Source organism: Myotis davidii, unplaced genomic scaffold, assembly GCF_000327345.1.
Source record: "Myotis davidii unplaced genomic scaffold, ASM32734v1 scaffold478, whole genome shotgun sequence".
NCBI classification, from domain to species: domain Eukaryota; kingdom Metazoa; phylum Chordata; class Mammalia; order Chiroptera; family Vespertilionidae; genus Myotis; species Myotis davidii.
The window spans coordinates 720,205-731,199 of record NW_006289570.1 but is presented as its reverse complement, the minus strand read 5'-3'; the positions used below and the strand labels follow the sequence as shown (position 1 = coordinate 731,199).

Here is a 10,995-nt window from a genome sequence, read left to right as displayed (position 1 = left end):
TTCTGTGAAAGCCTTCAATTTATGGCTCATAGTCACTTTCAGAATTGTTATTATCCTTTGAGAAGAGGCTGTATTTGGAAATAACAAAAATGCCATTTGAGCACAAACCTGGCCATCTAGGTGGGTCAAGGTCCGATGGTTATAGGTGGTTAAAAAGCCTCTGGAACGAAGACATGATTTTCCTCCAGTATCACAAGTCTCTCAAGGTCGTTGGAAAGGAGACGTAAAGACTCTGGGTCACAAACGGTTCTCGTTGACCTGAGCGTGAGCCTTCCCACCGGGTAAAATCTGGCATTTAGTGATTGCCTGCCAAGTTCAGGTTGCTGACTTGGCGCTTACCATCAAGTCAAGACCAGAAAGAGTGATCATGATTTCTCTTAACTCTCATTTCAGGTTGTCGATCATTATGAAAATCCCAGAAATGTGGGGTCTCTTGACAAGACATCCAAAAATGTTGGGACCGGACTGGTGGGGGCTCCAGCGTGTGGCGACGTGATGAAATTACAGGTACAGCTGGTTTTCATTGGGGACGGGGACCGGGACAGGAACCTGTTGGCCGACAGTGCGTTGTAGTTCAGAGACATGCACACACCGTCTCCTCTGGTCTCCCTTTGGACTCCTGCGAGGCAGGATAAGTCTGTCCTAGCGCTCCTGCTGGTACACTGCCGACCCTTTCCGATACAGTAGACTGATCACCCTGTTCTGCTCACTGAATCAGCTTCAATTCCAGCGTCAGTTAAGCAAAAGGTTCTGTGAGTTTGACCAAAGGAAAACCACAGCCGTTGAGCTAGCCATCCCCTGTGAGATAAGAAATCCAATAAAGCAGACCTCCCCCAAACTGAAGGCAACAACAGGATGGCTGGGTAAACCGAAGCTTCATTCACAATCTGCTTCCTCACGGAGGGAGGGCAGCGTGCCAGAAACTGCCTGCCTGTCTTAGAAAACACCAGCAGGGCAGGGCGGGACCACTGCATGGTTTGGGGTCCAAGGAAAAAGCATTAGCTAGAGACCGTGAGGTAGGCTCCCCCAGCGTTTCCAGGGCAGACTGACACAGCAGCCGTGAGCACAGCTTCATAGCCAAAAAGCAGGCGAGGGTTACAAAACAAAACTTGAAAGGGGCGCATTATTTAGCTAATCTGTACCGCAGGCCTATGTGATTGTCTATGTTTAACTCTTATCCCTGAGCTCCTCAGAACAAAGCAAACTCAGGAAGCATCGTCATTAGTGCCAGAACTTCAAGTGGAAACAAGACGGAGGTCTCGGGAAGAGCCCGTGAAGCCCTGTGAGTGCCGCTTCTACAGACAGCCCCACCCCTGTCTCTTCTAGATCCAGGTGGATGAGAAGGGGAAGATCGTGGACGCCAGGTTTAAAACATTTGGCTGCGGCTCCGCAATCGCCTCCAGCTCACTGGCCACCGAATGGGTGAAAGGAAAGACGGTAAGGTCACTCGCAGACCTGACAGCATCAAATCACGTTTTCCACAAACATGGCACTCAGTTAAGGGAAAGGTCTGGTGGGGGCGGGGGGGCGGAAATAACTGATTTAAAAAAAAATACATTCTGAGACTTTCTTTTTAATTTCTCCTACCCAGATTTTTATTAAATTCTCCACATTGGGAACAGTGGGTTGTTAAGTGTTTTTTAGTTTGGGGGTTTTTTGTTGTTGATCATTTTTATTCGGGGTTTTCTGTGATGTTTTGTTTCTAATTAAATAGAAAAAAAGATCCTCACTTCTCCACCTAACAAGATAGAGCTTAAAAGAAACCTTAGCTTTCTCCAAGGTCACTGGTGGTGTAATTTCTTAAGCGTGTCGGTCAGGTCAGGGCGTGTTGTGCAGTGGTTTGTTTTCTTGTTTATTTCCTCCCATCCTGTTTCGGGAAGGACTGCAGGTGGCTTTTAAGGGTTCATGGAATAACAAACTGGCCTGTACTAACAGAGACTGAAGAGTCAAACACACATCGAGGGAGGAGCAGAGTGAGCAAGCACATCCAAACAGTGACGGGGGGGGGGCGGGGGGGGGCAGGCCCTCCGAGTGGAGACAAGAAAGGCAGCACCATCTTTCCCATCCTTTTCTCTGCCAGCGCCTCTTTCCCCAGCAGCTGCAGAAGGTCCCCAGCCCAGTGAAGAACTGGACTTCCTAAAATCTAGTCATTCAAACCTCTCAGAAAGCTAAACCTCAGGCTGCTCATCCTTGTAGCCCCGAGGGACCAAGTTCAGGGTCGTAGAGAAGAGTGCTCAGGGAGCTGGGCAGCTCGACAGCGAAGCGCAAGCCACGCCTCATGCCACCTGCTTTCCATGGCTCGGGGCCTTCTGGCTGGCAAGCTCCTTGGGGCCAAGGAAGTACAGGCCTGGCCTGTCCAGCAGGAGGTGGCTCTGCGGTGATTTGTCACCAACTGTGCAGGGAAAGGGGGGAAAGGGAGATGAGGCACCTGTGCTCCCAGGACTTGACCCGAGGGGCCTGTGAGTTGTGGTCAGGAAAAGGGGGAAGAGGGCCTTTCTTTGATCTTTACATCCTCCCATCCTAGTTCCCAGGAACAGAACTTCAGTCATAATGGAGTAGAATTAGTGGCATTGGGAAGTGAGGGGACAGCTGGCTTTCCTTAAGATGCTGGGACTGTTCCAGGGGGGCAAGGAACCGCCTGCCTCTTGTTCTGCCCTCGGGCGGGAGGAGCCCAAAGGGAGCTCCTAGCCCAGGACTCACCTGTGCCACTGCCACGGTGCTGGAGTGCCAAGGCCTGTCCGTCCCCTCCGACCGCCTGGTGCCATCAGCACTGCTAGTTGAAGGGACTTACTCTAAACATTTGGTACAAGGACATCAGAGAAGCTGATAGTCACAAAACCGCAGAGCGAGTCACTGCCTTTTAAAGAAAAGACTCATGTTTCTGGCCTCCAGCAAATCTGATTCCAAGGAGACTTCTCACAGGTTCTCTTCAGCTCCTAGAGTGTCTGTGCCAGCCCTGCTCACCCCAGCCCCGAGCTGTGCACACTTCCTACCCGAGAATCCCACCTGCAGCCTTGACACCCAGGTGGGGTCCTGAGAAGGTCCTGGGTCCTTTGTTTGGGGTTATTAATGGAAACCACCCCCATTCACCCTGTCCTGAGGGCCTCTGGGGCCGCCCAGGTTATTGTCTGTCCCTCAAGACAGAGCCTTGCTGACACGGCGTCTTTCCCATGTGCCTCAGGTGGAGGAAGCCTTGACCATCAAGAACACAGACATCGCCAAGGAGCTGTCCCTGCCCCCCGTGAAGCTGCACTGCTCCAGTAAGTCTCTGCCCCCGAAGGCCAGCGGCCGGACAGTTGGGAGGAATTGGGTCATGGAGTCACCTTGCATTTGTGATAGAGTAATGAGTCCTTTGTGGTCATGAAGTCCATCTATAACCTTTTGAGGGCTCGAGCCCACGGCCTCAGCCATCGCCAGGACAGCCTCTGGGAGGTGGTGTGTGCCAGGCCTCATGCTGAGCACTCCATGGCATCATCTGTAAACCTCAGCGACATCCTCCGGCCACAGAAGGTGCCATACCGGTCACCCGGCTCTTTAGTGAGAAAGCCCCAGTCTACGCCCCAGGCTCTGATTCCAGAGTCTGTGCTGTTCCCACCCCATTGCAGGAAAGTGAGGGCCGCAGAGGAGAAAAGTCAGCTTCCACATAACCCCATTCTTTGTGTATTTCCTCACTTCCTGTCCACATATGTTGCTCTGGATCTGCATCTATGGGATGACTAAGCCCAGATGTCTTACTGATGCTTCGCTTTCCAGCTCAGTCTCTGACTTAAATTTAAAGCTATTTCCCTCTCCTCTCAACCTCCTTGGGAAAGGAGGGAATGAGAACAGCCTTCCTAACAGACTGATGGGGGTTTACTGACCAAATTAGTTAAACACCAGCAGAGAGCCAGGTCTCTTGCCAGGAGAGGACTCAGTGAGAGCCGAGAACTGGGACAGGGACATGCCAATGCAGTCTTCAGGAAGTCTGCTAAGACCCAAGTTCTTTCCACTTGAGTTGGAATTCAAGTAGCCATGAATGAAGGACATAGCCTGTAAACATTTTCACACACTTCAGAAAAATCCCGGCCTCTTCTTCCGGCTTCTCTGGTCCTGAGACCTGAGCTGAGGCTCTGCCGTTGGCTTGCTTTCTGCTCTCATCCCAGCCCTCTTGATTTTTATTTTCCTCCATAGCCTCACTCCTAAGTAAGTGTTCAAGTTTAAGATCACTAGAGAGTAACGTGGCAGACACCATGCTATCAGCAAATGACATGACCTAAGCTATGCCAGCTAGCTTACCCAGCACCCACTACATTCACTTCAGTCTCCTGTGAGCAGATGAGAACGAATATTTGTTGTGTCCCTACTGTGTGCCAGCCACATAGTAAGTCCTCACACAGTCCCAGCAAGAACAGCAGGATTGTCCAGTTTTATAGAAAAGAAAGTCGATCCGCAGAGGCTCAGAAACTAACCTGGGTGACCGTGAGGCCCTGTCCAGTACCGCTGCCCTCGCCTCTTAGAAATTCCACTCCTAAGACTGTTTTTGTCTAGAAACTCAGCTTCTTTCTCCTTCCTGTCCTTCCAGTGCTGGCTGAAGATGCGATCAAGGCCGCCCTGGCTGATTACAAACTGAAGCAAGAACCCAAGAAAGGAGAGGCGGAGAAGAAATGAGCCCCTGGCACCTCCAGCAGGGCCTTCAGCTGCTTGCCCGCCCCGTGCATCACCTTAGATTCCAGGAAGCTCCTCACACTACAGTGAAAGGCCATGCGCACGACCCTTGCTGTTCACACTGTGGCTCTGATGCAAGAATACAGCTCAGTTCCGAATCCTGTGGTTTCTTTCAGCCCACTTTTACCGCCTTAATCCTAATCTGTATATTTTGAATTGAATGTACGGTCTCAACACTGCAATCAGTAAGTCGAGTTTTGCTAGTCCACAAAGTGCACAAAGATCTATTTTATCTGAATCTATTTTGGGGAGGATTACCAGTAGAATGCCTTGTACGACTGTTTGATAGAACCAAGTATTTGACATAGAACAGATCTGCATATATATAATAAATTAAAGAGTGTAAGACAATGGTTTTCTCCTCTAAGCCTTCTCTCTCAGATGCTTCACTCGCCCCAGAGTGCTGCCCAAAGCCCCCTGAGTTCCCAGGTGCTGGGCCATGGCAACAGTGCTTCCCGAGCACCATGGGCGGACAGACTGCACGGAGACTGCCCCCTTAGGAAACCGGTGAGGGGAAGGGAGGTTGCCATCACTTTGGGTTGTTCTCTGCAGAATAACAATAGGTTGACAACTCCAAGTGAGAACAGAAGATTCTTGTAATTTCACTCATGAAATCCTGAAATCTACAAATGCTGGCTTAGACATTCCCTGAAGCTATGGACCAAATACAGGTGCAGAGCACCTGGGGCCGGGGCCTAAAATACAGAATGCAGGCGCAGAGCTCTGTGTCAGGTCTGGGCAGGTGACACTGATCTGTACGGTGACAGACAGGCCACACCATAGGGAAGCAGCTGCTTCCGTCCCGGGCTCTGCCTGTACAGGGGTGATAGTCACACCGTTCATTCTGAACTGTCCGCACATGGGCAGTGAGCTCAGGGCAGGGGTGGCCTTCTGAGGCTCCCACAGTTGTGTGCCAGCTAAAATCCCACCAGAGGCGGCCTGGTTTCCTAGGGACAGCGTGACACTGGAACTCCGGCTCACAATCTCAGACCTTCCACCCTTCCAAAGGAAGATGTGTTTGTCTTTTCCGATGGTCGGTTTTGGTTCGGGCAGAAGATAGCTGCCTCTTCTCTTAAATACACCTCTTTTAAAAATATACGAAGATATTTTGAAACCCCGTGGGTCCTGGAGGAGGCTCAGAACTTCAAAGGCCTTTCCCTCCGCACACAGCCTGGGAGACCACAGGGCAGGACCTCAAATTAGAGCCGCCGGGTGGGGCCATGTCAGGTTGCCCTGAGTGGCGTGTTCTGTTTAATTCACAGCCCTCCCAGCTGCACGGTCTCTCCTTTATTATATGTGACAACACTACAATTCCCCACCACACGTCTGTGACTTTTTAAATGAGACGTTGTCCCTGTTAACATCCCCTGAGAGCTGAAGCTGAGTTCTGCCCATCAGAAGCTGCTTGTAAACAGCCAAAACGATGTTACCAGAATAGCCCCAACCTCAAGTATGAGGTGGTGCCCCTAAAAGCAATGAGTATTGTTTTAAATTTACATTAGAGACACTTCTGTTCCCAGACAGACTTAGTTTTAACCACACGGGGGCATTGTGCACCCTCCGATGAGCTCAGGTCTAGCGTTTCTGGGTCTCCAAATGGGTCTCAGCCTCTCCAAGTGGACTCGCTCATGAAGATCTTGACGTGTGAGTTACACCTGTCCATCAGGCACCAGGCACCGTGCTCTGTGCCAGGCCCTGATGTCTGTGATCAAGGAAACTGACTCAATAGGTGGACAGACTCAAGCCGGCTCACCTGGGCTGGGTGACCCCAAAGCCCATGCTTCTCCCGCCTCGTTTCCTTCTGGCGGAACATACCGGGGATTCTACCGCACGTCAGGGGCTCACCTGTGCCCTGAGCGTTTGCATGAAGAAGCTGAGCGAACAGGTTGAGCCCAATCCATTCATTTGGCCAACTCACCACCACACACCACGGCCCTCACCTGGCTGTGCATCAGAGCCCTCAGGGTGGGGGCTGGGCACTGGTGTTTTTAAAAGCTCCCAGGAGTCTCCAATGTGCCAGCCACATAGTAGGTCCTCACTCATGGGTGGGACCCACCATGAAGCGCTGTGCACGTTGCAAAGCAGTCTGCTAAAATTATTTTGATGGAGGCTCACAGTTTTGTGAGAAGATGTCAGTCACTTATCACCAAAGAGCTCTTGAATCCCTTCCTTTCCACACCTCCCACCACTTCCCCACATCTGCCTTAGCATTGGAGTCAGACAGGTTGAGTTCAAATGTTGGCTACCAGTGTGTGACCTTGAACAAGAGCCTTCAGCCACCCAAGGCTCAGTTTATTCATCTGTAAACTGGGAATGGTAATAGCGCCTACCCGGTCAGGGTGACGTGAGGATTAAATGAGATCATGCACATAGAGCATGTGGCACATAAAAAGAGTGCATCTTTGTTTCGGCCGTTGTCATGATTCTGATAAACTTTAGCCCTGACTCTACCAGGCACAGTTGCTGGGACCTCATGTACTCCTCATAGAAATCCTAAACACTATGATTATCTCATTTTACACATGAAGACACAAAAAGGTTAAGTGGTGTGTCCAAGATCACACAGCGGGGAAGTGGTGGGGGCAGGATTCTAGGCCAAGGCTGCCACTGCATTCTCTACTGCTATTATCATTATTACTAGAGGCCCAGTGCACAAAATTCATGCATGGGCCCAGCAATCAAGGCCAGCTAGGGCCTTCCTTCATTCCGCACCACCCCCTGGTGGTTGGTGCATGTCATAGCAAACGATCGAACTCACGGTCTCCCAGTCAAACTCCCAAGGGGACACTTTGCATATTAGCCTTTACTATATATAGATATTAGCATTGGCATAATTACCATTACTGATAGTAGCTATTGCTACCATACCCACTATTGTTACCAGTAGTAGTAATGCTGTCATTACGTGTCCAAGATCACACAGCGGGGAAGTGGTGGGGGCAGGATTCTAGGCCAAGGCTGCCACTGCATTCTCTACTGCTATTATCATTATTACTAGAGGCCCAGTGCACAAAATTCATGCATGGGCCCAGCAATCAAGGCCAGCTAGGGCCTTCCTTCATTCCGCACCACCCCCTGGTGGTTGGTGCATGTCATAGCAAACAATCGAACTCAAGGTCTCCCAGCCAAACTCCCGAGGGGATACTTTGCATATTAGCCTTTTATATATATAGATATTAGCATTGGCATAATTACCATTACTGATAGTAGCTATTGCTACCATCCCCACTATTGTTACCAGTAGTAGTGCTGTCATTAGTATTTTTTAAATACTGTAGCCTCTAGACCAGTGGTTCTCAACCTTCTGGCCCTTTAAAACAGTTCCTCATGTTGTGACCCACAACCATAAAATTATTTTCGTTTCTACTTCATAACTGTAATGTTTCTACTGTTATTAATCGTCATGTAAATATCTTATATGCAGGAACCCACAGGTTGAGAACCGCTGCTCTAACCTAACAACCTATGTTGTGTGCCGTGGGACCAGCCTCACAGCAAGGCCTCTGAAAGTAAGCAGAGCTGTCATGACCCACAGGTTGAGAAACGCTGCTCTAGCCTAACAACCTATGTTGTGTGCCATGGGACCAGCCTCACAGCAAGGCGTCCGAAAGTACGCAGAGCGGTCTCGCTGCACCCAAGCAGGAGACACGCCCATGTGACTTCTGTCACATACCATTTGACAGGCCAGCTCACTCCACATTGCTTGGCCAACCACCCGGCACAGCTATTCCCCAGGGCCAGCCTCAAACACCACGGCACCAGCCCCGCCCAGCTATCTTTGGAAATGTCATGTTAGACACTTCCACCCCTGGCTTCACTTCAGAGAAGCCCAGCTCTCAGAATAACTCGAAAGCCCTCCACCCCCAGTGAGGACAACTCTTACTGCCTGGAGCTATGGTGCCAAAGAGCTTCCGCAGGCCTCCCTTCCTGGCCCTGGGACCTCGGGCCAACGGGTCAAAGGGCTGGGCTGGACCTCCCTCTGCCCAAACCCTACGTGCCACCCTGTGTCACTGGCCCCTTTTGAGCAGGACCTCGGGACATTAGGGAACAACCTTGGATGGGGACTCGGGGGCTTGGGTTCTGGTCCCAGCTCTGCCATGATTTCTGCATGTGACCTTAAGCAGATACTTAACTTCTTTGAGCCTCAGTTTCCCTTTCTGTAAAATTGGCAGAAAACTAGCTCCTAAGGCATAGAACTGTTGTGAGGATTAAATTACCAAATGTCTAGCAAAACAAAACAAAAAAAACAGTGCCAGGCATGTGGTAAGTGCATGCTAACTATTAGCCATCATCACCATCATCATAATGCCATCATCGTCATCAACATCACCACTATCCCCATTCAATACTGTCATGGTTGTCATTGTCATCATCATCATCATCACCATCACCACCATCATCACCCTAATCCTCCTCAATACTGTCATGGTTGTCATTGTCATCATCATCATCATCACCATCACCACCATCATCACCCTAATCCTCCTCAATACTGTCATGGTTGTCATTGTCATCATCATCATCATCACCATCACCACCATCATCACCCTAATCCTCCTCAATACTGTCATGGTTGTCATTGTCATCATCATCATCATCACCATCACCACCATCATCACCCTAATCCTCCTCAATACTGTCATGGTTGTCATTGTCATCATCATCATCATCACCATCACCACCATCATCACCCTAATCCTCCTCAATACTGTCATGGTTGTCATTGTCATCATCATCATCATCACCATCACCACCATCATCACCCTAATCCTCCTCAATACTGTCATGGCTGTCATTGTCATCATCATCATCACCATCACCACCACCACCATCATCACCCTAATCCTCCTCAATACTGTCATGGTTGTCATTGTCATCACCATCACCACCATCACCACCACCACCATCATCAGTATCCATCACCGTCACTAGCATCATCACAATCATAATTCCATCATGGTCATGGTCATCATCATCAACATCACCACCATCCCCATCATCACCACCGATCACCACTATCATCACCATCATCACCACCATCATTATCACCATCATCATCACCATCACTAAGACCACCATTTTCACCACAATCACCACCATAACCCTCCTCAATACTGTCATGGTTGTCACTGTCATCATCACCACCACCACCACCACCATCACCACCATCACTACTATCATCATCACTATCACCACCACCATCATTGTCACCATCATCATCACCAATATCAGCAGTAGCAGCAACACTGTCACCATCATAGTCATCACCATCATTGTCATCACCACCATCATTGTTACAGGTCAGATTCCTCAGGAAGCCAACTCTGAGATGGAAATTAGCACACAAGGTGTTTATTGGGGAGTGTCCCTGAGATCAAAGCTTGTGGAAAGGGCAGTTAATAACACAGAATTGGGCAAAGGGAGGCGATGGGCAGCAGTGTAGCCCCAGCAAGAGTCTCCGTTGACCCCATGGGGAGCTCCAAATCTGATGGCTCCTAAGAGTTGTCCACGGTGCCCTGATCGGTTTGGCTCAGTGGATAGAGCGTCGGCCTGCAGACTGAAGGGTCCCAGGTTCGATTCCGGTCAAGGGCATGTACCTTGGTTGCGAGCACATCCCCAGTAGGGGGTGTGCAGGAGGCAGCTGATCGATGTTTCTCTCTCATCGATGTTTCTAACTCTCTATCCCTCTCCCTTCCTTTCTGTGGAAAATCAATAAAAAATATATATAAAAAAAAAGAGTTGTCCACGGTCAGAGCCCCTATCACTTAACAGTGGTTCTCAACCTTCTGGCCCTTTAAGTACAGTTCCTCATGTTGTGACCCAACCATAAAATTATTTTCGTTGCTACTTCATAACTGTCATGTTGCTACTGTTATAAATCGTCATGTAAATATCTGATATGCAGTGTGGTCTTAGGCGACCCCTGTGAAAGGGTCGTTCGACCGCCAAAGGGGTCGCGGCCCACAGGTTGAGAACCGCTGACTTATAATCTCTAAAATGTGTCGCACTATTGGGTTTGAGACCTCCTCTTCTCTGTTTCCGAAGGAGATTTGCACTTTACCAGAAAAGCAACCAAGAGCAATGCTTACCACCAATGACGAACTGGTTAATGACGGAATTCCAGGCATCTGTTGGGCTTAATATCTGGGGGCAAAGGAGCTTTGTGGGAGCTTCTCACACTGTCCCATTTGCCCATCAGCCCCAAAATCTTGCTCACTTTCCCACAGCAGCCGGGCCCCTGAGGACCATCTCCCTTCGAGTGGGTGCTCATCCATTCTAACCCTAAAGGCA

At 49.8% G+C, this 10,995-nt stretch overlaps 1 protein-coding gene across 1 annotated transcript; it reads left to right on the top strand.

Annotated features, from left to right (window-relative positions):
• Positions 1-378: 378 nt before the first annotated feature.
• Positions 379-5,057, top strand: ISCU (iron-sulfur cluster assembly enzyme). Its single transcript, XM_006762032.2, has 4 exons — positions 379-507; positions 1,327-1,437; positions 3,182-3,260; positions 4,562-5,057. The coding sequence occupies exons 1-4, from the start codon at positions 496-498 to the stop codon at positions 4,645-4,647; spliced, it is 288 nt and encodes a 95-aa protein (XP_006762095.2). The 5' UTR covers positions 379-495; the 3' UTR covers positions 4,648-5,057.
• Positions 5,058-10,995: the final 5,938 nt, after the last annotated feature.